The 15,639-nt window shown below is 44.9% G+C and overlaps 1 protein-coding gene across 1 annotated transcript in view; it reads right to left on the reverse strand.

The window, feature by feature from the left end:
- Nucleotides 1-417: 417 nt before the first annotated feature.
- LOC119377945 (serine/threonine-protein kinase mTOR) overlaps nt 418-15,639 on the reverse strand; it is a gene marked incomplete at its 3' end in the record, with an annotated part of 49,308 nt that continues 34,086 nt past the window's right edge. The window contains 4 exon segments of the mRNA XM_037647224.2: nt 418-552; nt 8,759-8,851; nt 9,751-9,834; nt 10,247-10,369. Coding sequence (XP_037503152.1) covers nt 418-552; nt 8,759-8,851; nt 9,751-9,834; nt 10,247-10,369 — 435 coding nt within the window.

Genomic DNA, 15,639 nt, shown 5'->3' on the forward strand with positions numbered 1-15,639 from the left:
TTTTCTCTTATCTCACTCTCTCCCTCCGCGGTGCAATTCACTTAGTATCTTTGTGCCAAAAAGTGCTAAGTTTTTTTTTGCTTTCCCTCGGTTGCCAGAATGCCCCATCAAGACTGCAATGTCCGCCGCACACTATCGCCAGCAGTGGCGGTCACTGCGAAAGTTTGTCTTAACAGAACAGTACCTGTTAGGTGGTTCGTATTAAGAAGATTTTTTTGCATTGAGTCTATGGGAAACCAAACAAACGTTCCCGTGTTTGGCATAAGCGAGAACTCGTCATAACGGGAATTTACTGTACGTAGTAAGAACCATAATGTTCACTGTAGTAAGAACCACCAACATATTGTCATGGCCACTGAAACTGTGCACAGGCTCAATTTAACGCCAGTAAAAAAGTACATGCAAGGGTGTGCTCACTTCTCTCCGAATGCTACTGGACTGCTCCGTCTTGAGGAAGTTTAGAAGCACATCCAGGAGAGTGGGATACTTGTGATATGGCTCAACTACGTAGCCGGTGCTTTCCACTAGCTGACCAAGTGTCCAGAGGCTGATCTGAAAATAGAGGAAACAAAAAAAATTTCACCGACAATTAGGATATATTGTACTGCAAAATTTGAGCACAGCTGTTGAAGTGTTTTTAGTAGAGCTGTGCGAATAGCAAAATTTTGGGTGCGAAGCGAATTCAAATATTGAAGTGTGAGTGCGAATCGAATCGAATATTTTGTAGCGTTAGCTACACTTGCCTAGCCGGAGCCGATTTTGCATGGATCCTCATGAGCCGTGCTGAGAATGCGCGAGGATCAGTGATGTCACTCAGCTGGCTCACCGGAGCCGGCATCTCACGCGCTCTCCACCATTGCCGCGCACGGCTCGCCGCTGCTGGTTTGCGCATTCGAGAGGAGTAACGCATTCCCCGGTCTGCGCTTTCCAGAGGAGTGACGTCGTAGCCTTGGCAGACAAATTGGCGCCGGCGCGCGTGCAGCTATTCACCTTCGCTGTGCAGTCGCCATCTGACACTGTGCTGGAGCCGCTTGATAGCGCCTCTGACTGGCGTTTCCCAGTGTGGTTTAGCCATGGAGAAGGAGAGCGCAAATGCTGCTCAACGGCGCAGAAGAGCCGAGAAGCTTAACTCATCGGATCCCGAAGTAGTTGCCTGGCAAAACATACATGTGCCATATAATACGTATACCGTGTGTGTGTCATTGGAGCAGCAGTAAGCATGATAATCAAGCTAATCCTAGACAATCAGGAAAGCTAAGAATAATTAGCTGAACCTTTGCTAACGCTACGTTATCCTGGCATAGCCGAGCTAAGCCACTGCAACATTTTTTAAAATATTTTTGGAATATTTCTTGAATATTTTTCTAATACTTCAAAGCGAAATTGCAGAAAAAAAAGTTGGAGAGGAATCCTAAGCATATTCTTATGAGATAGCAACATGAAAGTGTTTCTTTTCGCTAGGTTGATGAAGCACTGGTGGAGTGGTGTTTCATAGTTGTCTTATCAAGAATGAGGCAATGTAGAGGACGAATTCTATTTATGTACATGATTTGGTGCAACCAAAGTGTTGCCGACAACATTTTACATGTGATAGGCAAAGATGCCATTTCCTCAGCCTCTCCTCCTCTTTCAACTGCTGTGGAAGCCCAACTGATGTGGCGGACAAGGGTGTGCTCCCTTCAAGTCCGGAGTTCCAAATCTGCTTCGTAGACGTCGATGTATAAGAACATCTGAAATTTTGGATGCTAAAAAGCTTCGGCTTCCGATTTTTCGCACTTCCTGCCCAAATATCAGGTCCAAAACAGCATTAATTGAGCCCCACCTCTGCCACATCTTTTATCTCCATGTTCGAACCAGCGTTTTCATGAGTTAATACATTTGCGACCGTAGCGCAGCTTGAAAGGCCGCTTTGCCGCAATACGGGGGTGTGATCAGGTGAAGCATATTGAAAATCTAGGGACCACTTCCAATCGAACGATTTCTGTGTCTTGGCTAAGTTCGGCCGTTACGGAGCTTGAAAGGCAGCTTTGCCGCAATACGAGAGTGTAATGAGGTGAAGCATATTGAAAATCTGTAGGGGTCACTTTCAATCTGATGTTGACTGTATGGTCTTTGGGAAGTTCGAATTGTTCGAATAGTAAAATTCCAGTGAAAATCGAATCGAATAGCAAACACTATTAGAAAAATATTCGAAATTTTGAATATTCGCACACCCCTAGTTTTTAGCTCACAATAGGCAAATGGCAGGGTGCCTACTCTGCGGCGACAATTAGTGTCTGCTTCAACAACACACTCTCCCGGGTCTTCTCGACAATGGCACTTAGCATCTCTGGAGTGATGGCAGCATTATGAGATGCTTAAGAGCTGTGCTCTAAAAAATTGATGCAGAGCCAATGCCAATTAGGGGTGGCACCAGGGGGGCACAGAGGGGGCACAGAGGGGGCAACCACCCCTACAAAATGTTTGCCCCTGCCCCCCTTCCAAGCAACCAGTCAAATCACAATGCATAAGCTCCTGCCTCCCTGCCACACCAAAGGAACTCACTTGTCATGGCTGCCCGCCTCAGTAAAAAAAATCCTGGCATTATCCGTAATGCGTACGTTTCAAGCTGTATAAAGCGAAGCAAATATTATAAAACTGAAAATCGATATAGAGAACCGTGAGGTAAACAAAAGCTGACTCACCACCATTGCATTGTAACAGACATACACTTACAATAAAGTTTGACTGCAAAACTAAATGTGATGTGTATTCCTCCAATGCAGTGTTGGACAAGCACTGGACAGGTCTTACTTTGTGTCATACAGTGCTTATGCCTATGTATTGCACCACAGAGAATATATTGTCACGTACGAACCAAGAAAGAGAGCCAGGAGTGCATGTCTTCCCCGAAACCAGACCAGAGAAACGTTCTTTTCTTTTTCCACTCCTAAGCATGCATGTGCCACAGCGGATGACTCATAGATGAGGGCATGTGGTATTGCTCCCTCTCCCAGAAAAGCATTATCTCAATGCGGTATATGAGAGTAAAAAAGAATGATGCAATATGATGAAATACAAACACCAATTTGGAAAGATGCTCACTGTGAGAAATCTATGCAGAGATCACACAAGGACACATGTGACGTATGGATTCTGCTCCCACTGTGTGAAGCTGGCATATACCAATTCAATAAGAGAGAAAATAGGGGGAAACGAGGGTTAACTTGTTGTGCCTTACAACGGCATGAAATCAATAGATTGAGGAGCCAAGTAACACACAGTAGCTCTCATGAAATTCTCAATACAGAACAATCCTTCCATTATGTTCTTACAGCTTCATTTCCCTGGCTACTACATTATTTTTCACTTGTCCCAGCAAAGCTCCCATAGGATCCAAAGCACTGGGAACGCTGCTGTTACTTAGCAAACTTGGCACCGTTCCAGTATATGTCACAAAATGGCCCTTCAAGCTTGCCCAAGCAGCCATAGAGAATGGCCATGTTGGCTTTTCAGTTTTCACACAGCTTAGACTGGCGTGACTATGAGATTAGCTGCAAGATATAGCGGGTGTGACACTAAGGATGTGTTTTCAGCCCTATCAGCAAAAGCATGGCCTTCAAGATCTGTATTTGATATCTGAATATGGTGCTTATGATGTGTTTTGACCCTGAAACTAGTTTTGGCACCAAAAGTTACGAAAATTAAGGCATTCGAGATCTGCTTCTGCTTCCCAGAGAGCTGTTGCTTTGGCAAGGATTCATCGTCAGGATCGATATTGTTGGAGGTCTCCAGGCTTCCTGTGGTCATTTTGCACTGTTCTTGCATTGCTTTTGAAAAGCTGCAAAGTTTGTGCAAGCATGCTTGTTCGTTCACACTTCCAACTATTGGTGCTGATTGAATCACGCACAGCGATTACGTTTCTGCAGATGCTGCCGTTCAGGCCTCCACAGTTGTATTAGTCTCGCGAACATTGGTATTTCCTTCATGGTAAAAATATAAAACAGCGCTTTCTTAAACACAAGACGAAGGAAGAAGAGACACACACGGCGTTGAACTTGAAACTGGTTTAATGAAAAAAAAGGACACATACTTTTTCAAGGTGATCGCGCATGCTCATTGTCAAAGATGATTCTTTTGTCAAACCGTAAGGCAAAGCCTCGTGTGAGCTTCCTAGTCACCCCTGGTTAACAGGCCCATTTCCTTCGAAGATAACGCCAGGAAAGGTTGGCTAACGCAATCACTTGCTTTCCTTGATATATGGAATGCCTCAGCTACTTCTCTTGTGTAGCTGTCATTATGAACAAACAAGATTTTTGTGTCAACAAAAAATAGCACACACAGACACTCAGAACAGTGCTTGGACAAGTTAGTTGATTTCTTTTGTAATGAATTCTTGTGCTCAAGAAGCCTCACCTTAATGCACTGGCCTGTTTGCCCTATGTATGTACGGCCGCATGACAACAGTATCTGGTACACAACAGCGATTTTGCACGGAACAAACTTGTTAACATGTTTTATTAGGCAGCCTGAGCTTCTTCCCGATGCCTCTATCTTCCTTTGAACTGTGGCTCCCACCTTGCTCACTTTATTAGGAACAGAGAACAGCACATTAACACCATACCTGGCGCCTACTTTCCAAAACTTGTGGGAAAGAGAATGCACGTAAGGCATTACGGCTACCTTGCGATTACAGTCATCCACATTACTGCGCTGCTCTAGGTCGCGTTTCGACGGTTTCAATGTTCTCATTAATCTACTAACACATTCTACAAGAACAGAGTCTTTGAAACCGTCTTCCCTGCAGCAATGCACCTGGGTCTCTAGACTAGTACTCATCTTGTGAGCACAAGACTTCTTTACTGCCATTCCTAGGCAGCCAGAGGCCATGCCGTTTTTTACAAGTTTGGAGTGACACGACTTGTAGCTCAGAAGTGGCTTCTCGCTCCTGGGGGCATACTGCCAACATAGGTGGTCCTGTTGAAAAGTAGCTGAGGCATTCCACATATCAAGAAAAGCAAGTGATTGCATTAGCCAACCTTCCCTGGCGTTATCTTCAAAGGAAATGGGCCTGTTTACCAGGGGTGACTAGGGAGCTCACACAAGGCTTTGCCTTACGGTTTGACAAGAGAATCAGCTTTGACAATGAGCATGCGCGCTCGCCTTGAAAAAGTATGTGTCGCTTTTCCATTAAGCCACTTACAAGTTCAACGCCATGTGTGCCTCTTTTTCCTTCGTCTTGTGTTTAAGAAAGTGCTGTTTTATATTTTTACAGTGGAACCTCACCAACTCGCCCAATTTGCGTGTCTTCTTCAGTGTATTTCCTTCATTTGGCTCTTTTCTCATCATGGCACACGTTTAATGCTTCTTGCGAAGTCGTGTCGGATGCATCACGAGCTCCAGTTAAAGAATAGCTGTGAATGCCTTAACGGCTCCCAATCCGACAGATGACAGTGTGCCAGGTCTTGAAACTGTACATTCTGCACAATTTCTGGAACTTGCTTCGATCGTTTTATGCTCAGATGCAGGTGGTGTCAGTGCTTCATCTTTGGAACCCGTGATTCTTACAGTTACACTGCTTAAGCCGTGTCGAACATTGGTAGCAGAATTCCTTAATCTGACAATTTTCTCACCGTTACCACCAACGGGAATTCCCTCACCCTGCGAGTAAATCAAGCTCAGTTTAGACCTCGCCACTGAACTTCCTGCTGGTTGTGCGAGTGCATCCAACGGTCTTTTTTCTGATTCTGAGCCTGGTTCAACGGGCACGAGAGATGGCGAAGGCCCACGGCTACCTGGAATAAGGAGGCCGCCAACCTTGGGTGCACAGTGCGCTTGCTCAGAATAAATGTTTATACTCTCTCTCCCTGTTGAACTTCAAAGTCTGATATAGCGTCTAAGATGTTGCATTCAAAGTTTTCACAATTCTCGATGTTACCTTCTAGTTCATCAAGGTGTATAGCGCAATGAATCTGGCGGTCTACGTTATTCAATTCCTGTCTCATCAATTCAAAATGTAAGCAATATTCCTTGAGCTTACCGATTTTCGGCGATCAGGACAAAAGTAATATGCCACTTTTTCATGACTTCTTAGATGTCTGCATGCAATGTTCTCCGCATATCTTGGAGCCCCTTCATGTTCTGGTCTTCTGATCTGTCTCCTTCACGCTTGCAAGTCCACAGTTCTTATGCGTCAAGATCAACAATGCTGGTGTGGCCTGCAGGACAGGTGTTGTCACAGCAGAAGCTCACTGTCCTGGCCTCGCAAACCTCTAGGTTGCTGCTGAAGTGAAAATCCAGTGGACGGGCAGACGTGTCGTTAGCTGCTCCGAGGGCTGGCCTGACAAGGATGGGCCTCTTCTTCTTTCATGGACATCCAGCTTTGCAAACCTCGGGCCATTGTCTTGAAGGGCAAGGACAGACCAGAGTCGAACTAAACGTGATGTGCTCACTCCTTAAAAACCTCCAGGTGATGAATGCCGCCTCATCAACCCATGAATCACTGTCTTGTCTCAATTCCAACCGGAGTTGTAATCACGGGCTTCACAGCACCAAATGTAAAGAATAGAGACCGATGGCACGGCTGCCTTCTTCTTCCTCCTTTAATGCCACACTCCAATCTGCATGGCGATTGTAGGTGCGCAGTGCACAATCGTCCCCACCTTCCATCTTCAACAGCCTCCATGACCAGGCACTGCCCACTTGAACCTCACCGCTCATGGTGTGTCCCCTAATTACATAAGTACATGTGAGGTGCCTGTTGGTACGGAGAGCACTTGGCACGTTGATGCGTTGTTCTCGATAGTACAACACCCCGCCTATAACTTTTGCAATATCTTAAGTGTTTGTAAGATGCCACAGCACAATTCTTTTTAATAACTTGCAGTATAGCACAAACGTAAAGTACACATTACACTTACAACCAATGATCATAGTGCAATTAGTGATGGAATGTACGTCGCACTCAGTGCTCGAATTTCCTGCACTCTGATGCTGCTATTGGTGCTGCCCAACAAACTTTCTTGGAGTTGTTGCAAGGTCCCTTTATGTAACCAACTGATTTCTCAGAGCTGCTCATACTTGCCCATGCCACCACTGTGAACTTGAGAAGATCATGTGGGTGCAAAAAACCAACTAAGACTTCTGCTGAACCAACGCATAGTGGCTTCTACCAAAATTTGCAACACCATACTGGATGTTTTTTTAACATAATGCCACATGCGTGACGTTGCAAAACTGAAAACAGGGCCCCGTTCAACTAAGGTGCCGTAATTCCAGTACTCACCTTGCTTTTATGTAATTTTAAATTGAAGCTCTTTTGTTTTCTGTGGCATGCAACAATCTTATACGGCGCATTCAGTCATTATTCTCTATACTTTCTGAAAAGCAGAAAACCTTGCCCAGAACAATGTGACATCAGCTAAATGGTAAGTCAGAGTGGTGCACTCCACATCTGTGCTCCAAAGTAAATAAATACTAACCACTAGCTATAGACCTTTTCAACAGAGAAGAAGAGCATCTCCTTCTGGACTATGCATACCTGCCAAGTTTGGAGAAACGGAATCCGGGAGAGTTACTGAACCGGAAGGGGGGGGGGGAACTATTTCGACCACGGGAGGAGGGGGAATAAAGTATGCCAACCGCGGGGGGGGGGGGGGGATGTACTGCGATAGCAATTATATGTACATTAGGCAGTTTTAGAACAGCGTACGCAAAGCTTTGCGCTGGCTTTTAGCGCAACTGCGCCTGCGCGTGCGTCCTACGCTAAGCGCTTGCGGGCTCCCGGTATAAGTGACGGAAATAGCGGGCCGCAAACGCTAACGCTAACTTAGCGTACGCAATTCTAAAACTGCCTACTGTCAGCGGGATTTTGCGGTCGCCGCTGATCTGTACAGAGTCCAAACCAATAACATCGCTTACGCATCGTCTGTTTCACGTGCGAGTAAATGCGCGCTAGCGCTAGGGACGAACGCGGTTGAAGCAGAGATGAACGGACCCGGCCGTCACCGTCGCGCGCAGGGCACATGCGCATAACATCGCTCCGCGGGCGAGCCTGTCGTCGCTTGCTTACAGTTATTTTGTCGGGCAAGGGACCATAAGGGGCGCCGTTGAGACGGGGACGGTCGCGAGCGCTGGCGAACGCGCTATCTAGACAGACATCGACTACCCTTTTAAGTGCTGGACTGCGGCGCAAAGTGCACAGCTACTTCATGCGCAATGAAACTGAGTTGAACCTTTCTACCATCGTTAAAAAAGAAAGAAGATCCTTTCTTCTACTGGCCAGACAACTTTGCTCATGTGGCCAGACAAAGCAGTGGACGCGCGGGGCAAAACTGGATTTCCGGGAGATTTCTCTATGACCCGTACAACCGGGAGAAACGTTCAAAATCCGGGAGTCTCCCGGGTAATCCGGGAGACTTGGCAGGTATGACTATGGCACGAGAGTACAAAGGCTGAAGCACAGCGACGGCGTTGCCTTTGCAGAGCATTCTTGGGGGGGGGTCATGCCTAATTACCACAGCCCAGAGGGGATTATGGCAGCGCCCAGGAAGACTTGGTTTACAGTACAAATTAGCTGGCCAGTACATAAGGCTTATAAAGATAGGCTCAAGGATTAGTTGAAACTACATCTTCATTATTGCCTTGTTTTAAGAAGGCACATATTATAAACGTTTTACAATAAACGTCCTTGTGAACCCGTGCACAATTTTCTCATTGCCTGCGACAGTGCCTTGTAAAGCTGTGGTGGCCCATGCACGTCATGTAGTTTGCTACACACCTCTCTCTTTGGCAATGATGATGAATCCTGCAGCATGTCTATGATGATGGGCAGCAGTTCGTTCATCCACTTGCGCATCTCTGTCCCGCTCACCTGGAATGAGCACAATGTGAAAAGTGGCAAAAGTGCAGCAATGGTTTAAAAGCAGAGCCATGAACTTAAAGGAGTACTGACATGAATTTAAAAATTTTTTGGGTTGTTGCTCTAAATGAAAGCACGGGTGTCGAGAACCCTAAAAAGAGTGTCGTGGTGCCTGGGGATGCATTGCATATATTTTTAATACCGCTTCTTTCAACCAGCAGTTTCGGTTTCGGTTTCGAGAGGGCGGCTTCATAGTGACGTGTCAAGTCTGCCCGTGACGTCACGGGCAGACTACAACCCACGAAATATGCACCTGCTGTCCTTTGCTGTCAGTCGAACGTGGTTCATGATGAGTGAACTGTCGTCCAGTGCCTCCGACAGCGATTTCTGTGATTTAAGCTGCATGCAGAACCCAGACTTCGCAAACCAAGTGAGCTGACTTGAAACGTCATAGGGCTCTCCATGCGGCGAAGCTGCCTTGCAGATGCTGGGAGGTGAAAACTTTAAAATCAAACTTAAATATTTATACGTGTTTCCCGGATGCGGTGTGGGGAGAGCGTTAACACTACATGCCAAGGAAACCAAAAACGTCCGTTTTGCTGCACTTCAAAATCGTGTCAGTACTCCTTTAAACTGAAGCAAGGCCACATCTCTGAATAAAAGAGCCATTGCCTTCTGTTATTACCACTGGAACACTCCATGAAAGATCAAGCAATTCAGTTCTGTGGAAACCTGCATTATACTGCATTCACTCACGTAATGATCCCCACCTTTTTTCTAAAAAAAAAAAAAATTAACGGAGACCTCAAGGTGCGGACGCATTACGTGGGCTAAAATATTTACAAGAGGAATCAAGATACAGCTTGAAAACCTTTACTAACAGTGTCTGTGAATAAATGAGGCCAACTCACCTGTGCCTGCTCTCCAACTGCTGCCAGGACACATATGACTACCCCAGGGTTTGGATCTGGAGCCTTGAGCTTTGGAATAAGCACCTGCACCAAGTCCCTGAGAATTACAATTGGGCCCCCTATGACGCCTTATGAAAATGGCAAGGAAAGCTGCTCACTAGTGAGCCATGTGGTGAGAAACATGCAGCCACTTTTTCGGTTGTCATTTTATTCCGTCAAATGAAATGAAGTCATTGCATGAAGTCACTGCATCGGCTAAAAGGACGAGGACAAAGTGAAAACACAAACCGACAAACATAGGTGCCCGTATTTCTCAGTTCGTGCCTATTTTCCTCAAGAAGTGTGACTGCTGGTTCCTAGTAATTCCATTCATGCAAGATACGTTTTCGTGAGAGCGGTTCTTTAGCGACAAGAAAGCCTGAAGAAGTGTCCTTGAAAAGCATTGTAGAATCTCTTTTAACCGTGCGCTCAGTGAGCATACAGTGAAAAAACTTACAGCCAGAATGGGCTCCATGTATGGTCGTATTAGCCCTGGTGCATTGGACAGGAGGTGGCCCAGCATCTTGGCCGCCTGCTCCTTGTTTCGAACCACACCGGAATGCTCCAACTCTGTCAGATTCTTTACAAAATGAAAACAGAGCACAGGAGAGGTGCCGTCGTAAGAAATAAGCAAACAAAAGATGTCACCAGCAATGTAGGCACGTGTGAGCAGCACCAATGGGGCTTTAAAGCTCATCATATGTGAAGCTGGTTTGTCTGTGCATGCGGCAGAAAATGTGTATCATTCCTGCATGACGCAAAACAGTGTTCTTTGATAATGTGCGTCGATGCTGTCACACACCGTATTTCCCAAGAACACGGCATTAGACAGAAGCAGCAGCTGAAGCACGGGAACGCTGTGCTGCTCCTCATCAGCAGTGAGAAAATATACCAACATGTAGGTAAAGCTTCCTTCAAGCTCCTTTTCTTTTTAATTTTTCAGCATGCTGATTTCCTCTATTTGTGCAACACGGCACACAGCATTACGTTGGCACTGCAGTTCTTATCATCCGCTGCGTGTTGATATGTACGTTCCATATACGCACATGCGAACATGGAAGCAGATTTTGCATAAGGCCTATAGAGTGGGCTGTATGGTTATAGGTTTTACAAAGCATGATTTTTATGAAGTGAATTGGGTTGACTTGTTGGTTAGATACAGCCAAGGAGGTTGAAAAAAAGCTTCTGGAGTGGAGCCGGCGCGCCGCCGCTGAAGCCGACGACCGCCATATTGCTCCAGGCAGAAAACGTGTGGGTCGTCGCTTGAGCCCACGCGGAAGTTCCACAGATGGCAAATTTCTCCATTCTTTTGATGACAAGCGTGTGTTGTGGATGTATCATTTTTTGGACTGCGATCCACTCGATAACCACATTTACAATTTGTCGAAGACTGCCAAGCTGTACATAAAAAACGCCGGGCCTGCGCGCAGCACAGTCACAGCGAAAGCTGGAAGAGCGGCCTTTCTAGATCCCGTTCTAAACTCTCTTGGGGGAACTAATACAAGTACACTTGCAAGGTACCCACTACGCCGCAAATCATAATTTTTGTGAAGTACGGAAGCAATCACTATGCCATTATTCGTCTGTCTGCGGATAAGCGAGGTACCCGCTACACATCTGTAAGGCATTATGTGAACTTTGTTGATGCTGCCTGTGGTTGCTGGATGAAGAATTATGGCTGAGCCTTTTGTAATGGATTTGAAGCAATTAACGATCCGATCACTCGTTGCTCAATTAGCATTATGTGACGCCTGGTGGTTATTTTACTCTTCTGACACGCTATATTACGCATTTAACGCAATTCCTTGCCCGACATGACGCCTGTAAGGATGTTTTTGCAAAGGAGTTCCAGTCACTAGCGTGGCTCTGTGGTAGAATACTCGACTCCCATGGAGAGGACCGGTGTTCAAATCCCATATGAGCCTGTTTATTTTTATTTATTTCATTTTTCTTATTTCTCGCGATAGTAGTTACGGACACTGGCGGCGGCAACGGACAACCACCCCACAGCCGTTGTGATCTGATAACAGCTTTCGCTGTAAAATCAGGCTTCACCACATTTCAAAAGAAATCAACTGGAAGAAAATTCGGCAGATCCCACGCGTTGTGGAAATCTGTTTCATGCGAAGCAGTCAGCGAGTACTTCTATGCTGTATTTTATGGCTTTGAGCCAAGTGTTACGAGGTGGATCAACGTGTTTTTGTAAGTGTAGTAGCTGTGTCCGCATCGTGGGCTTACCAGGCACGTCGACAACACTGGCGTTTAAAGGGTAACTTATGGTGCAGCGTAACGCCAGCCCCTCACGTAAGAGTACATAGGTCAGTATTATCGAAACTAAGTGCACATTATGGTACAACCATGTGGATATGATACGTAACTTTCGTTAATGTATTCCTTTGGGTCGAGCAATGCTTCAATATATAGCTTGCTGAAACAGAGGAATACAAATGTAATGTTTATTACACTGCTATAAAAGCGGAGCCAACACTGGAACCGCAGACGTTAATCTGATATGACGCCTGTATCGTAGGAGTACATACGTACTGTGCATTGCTTTCTTGCAAAATTAGATAGCCAGCACCACAACCACACTTGACGTTGCACCGAAATTACTGCATAGGCTCTTTTTCCAAACCAGTCTATATACCCGACGTACCTCTGTGGTAGAATACTTGATTGCCACGCAGAATGCTTGGGTTACATTCCTACTGTGATCTTAATATTTATTCTTTCCATTCGTCAGGTCAATGCTCCCGATGTCGGTTTTTCTTAACGCTCTCGCATTTAAAGTACCAATGTCTGTTTTCGCCGTTCCTGGGTAGATATAAACTGTCAATCACATGTGGCGCATACCCGTACACCACGGCCAGTGGTAAACGGCTATGTGCCACACGTGTCTGGAGGAAAGGGTTTGACGACCTACGCGACAGGATTTTCCTGTTATTCATGTCATGATACGACAGCCATATCCGTCAAATCCTCTTACCCTCCCATGCCGATCTTGGTCTACACCAAGTTAAGGAGGCGATCATGAGAGCACCTCGGCATGGGTGGCTAGGTAGATAGATTCGTAGATAAAAACGCTGAATGTGCCAAAGGTTCGCTAAGAAATGCCTAGCATTTAAAAATCCCAGAGCGGAGTAAGAACGCGGCTGACAATTAAGGACTGCTATTTTTTAAAAATTTATAGACGAGTGTAAACAAGAGCTGCAGCAAGCTAGTCAATTAATCTGCTTTCGTATCACTTCTTTTTGCTGTGTTTACTTTTTAAGGGTGCGTGTTTCATATGGTTAGTTTCGTGATTGTCTGCATTATGCGTAAACCAGCTGCAGCAAAACTGGTCAACTAGTTTGCTTTTGTATCTTTTCTTTTGCTGTGTTTAGTTTTTAAGGGCGCGTGTTTCATACGGTTAGTTTCGTGACTGTGTGCATTATGATGCATTTTGAAGTTATTTTGGATTTCTTGCTTTATCGATTCACGTATAAACCACATTGTATATTCTTCTTTTTTTCTTTTGAAATTGTGTAAAAGCCGGGGGAATAAAATTTTATGTACCACTTATTAACTCCTCCATGTGCTTCATTTCGGGAATGCTGGAAGCGAATTCTACGTGTTATCAGGCACGCTTCAGCCCATGTATAATGGTGTAAAAAACTGCCTTCTTCAATCCTGCAGGACAACAAAAAAATTCGGCCAAATAAGTGGCACTAACTATCCAGTTCTCACGCTGAAACGCCCCCGCGGAAGCTCACAATTACGCTGTCCGCGCTCAAGCTGCGCTGCCTCTTGCCCGGAGCAAAATGGCTGCCAACCGATTTCCCAGGCTTCACCCGCTCGCGTGGGCGCGTATAGGGGACCTCCACTCCAGAAGTTTTTTTTAAACATCCTTGGATACAGCATCACACTCTTTGATGGCCCAGTGTTGAAGAACTAATTTCCACAGCATAGTCACAAACTGTTCACCACTGAAATGTGGAATGCCATATGGCTACAAAACGCTTAAAGGGGCCATGACACCCAATTTTCGATCAGAGAGAATGTGGGTTAATCCTCGTGAGTTCACAAACAAGCTGGCAAAATTTTAGCATATTTGGTCGAGCACTTAACTTATATTTTTTATAAACATGCGAACAGCCCGAGAGACAGGCAACACTGGTGCACTCGCGAACCGCGACGTAACATGGTGCTTTCTTTGCGACCGTCTGCATTCCGGCCAATGATTTTGTTTCGTGGTCAGCTGCATGTGCAATGGAGCTATTTCAGCTTTCTTCAGCTTGGCACTGAAATTGAACAATCTGCAGCGGCTGAAACTTTGGTAGAAGACAACGGCTTCGCTCCATGCAGCCCATGACGTCCCATACACTATGGCAAACTGGCGGTCGCCGTCGGCGGGTGGGGTTTTACACCGGCGATTTCTAGGGCTCATTTTGCAATGAAATATTCTTTTACAGTCCATTCTTCATACATGTACAGGCACAATAGATCTTCTACTTTCATTTCTCACTTAAAACCACAATTTGTTGGGTGACCATGTCATGGGCCCTTTAAAACTACAATGACTCTCAGTAAGCAGAAATCTCTTCAACAGAACTACTGCTGCAGAACAACTGCCTCTGATGTGATTGGTTTCATACCCAAGTTCTGCACCCCTGTTCGTTTCTCAGTGAACGAAACTTGCTAAACTGTCCTGCTAAACTGAACATATGTTCCTGGTCACTTCAGGTTCCGTTAAATCAAAGTGTACTGTATTTCATACATATAATCGCTTTGAAAATTGGTGCTCAAAGTAAAAAAAAAGGTCCAATAGATCTTGTGAATGTGTTCAGCTTGCGAGTCACAGGCAATGGCCCAATAACAGAAGCACAGAGTTGTTCCACTGTAGATGAATGACTCCCAAACAGTTGACCAGCCCTTTTTTGCCATTTGCTTGATGAGGCTTTGGTGCATGACATTGCTGAAAACACCACATATAGCAAGAATACTTGTTCATCCCAATTCTATTCCTAATTCCTAATTTGTTTGTAGGCCTAGCCGATTAACCAAAAAAGTGAATTATCCGGAGTCAATATTTATAAATGTTGACTCTAGTCAAAAGTCTCCAGTGTCCTGTTGTTCACGGATGCGTTAAATTCATGGCAAACATGATATCAAAAATAATTCTTTTTTTTTTAATCTGAAACGAGTGACAATGTTTATAATTGTGAAAGTCATTCCATTGGTCGGCATTTCTTCGTGCCATTCAGTTTTGAAATGCCCTTCCTCATTTCATTGTCCCCGAAAAAATTCATGATAACTTTCGCCAGCTCATCAATTCACATTCCACTGCATATATCACAGTATATATCACCTTTGTTTTCTTTTAGTCATGTGTGTTTTGTTAGCTCTCTTGTTTATGCGTTACGTTACTTCTTTTAACTCATTCGTGTATTCTTATTTCTTTAACTTTTTTGCTGCGTACTCATGTACGAAATATATCTTTTTGACTTCTTCTCTAATTGGCAAGCCACCACTCCAATATATTTATATGTAACCTACTTGTTTATGGGTTCATGATTATCTCTATTCTTGTTTTTTTATTTTGTTTTTTTTTTTGCATAATACATTGAACTACCACTTTCATTTTTACTCTAGTAATCATGTTGCTTCTACGATGATTGTTATGTAATCTTCTAATGTGTTCATGAAGTCATGTGTATGCATTATGCCATTTCATCCTGTATGATATTGCCAGGGGTGAGACGGCTGAAACTGAAGTGGGAGCAGTTTTTGGAGCAGTAAAATTTTGATTTTGGAGCAGAAGAACCTTGATTTGGAGCAGTTAGCGGCATTTAACATGTCGTCTTAGGAGCT

Source organism: Rhipicephalus sanguineus, unplaced genomic scaffold (genome assembly GCF_013339695.2).
Source record: "Rhipicephalus sanguineus isolate Rsan-2018 unplaced genomic scaffold, BIME_Rsan_1.4 Seq626, whole genome shotgun sequence".
NCBI lineage: Eukaryota > Metazoa > Arthropoda > Arachnida > Ixodida > Ixodidae > Rhipicephalus > Rhipicephalus sanguineus.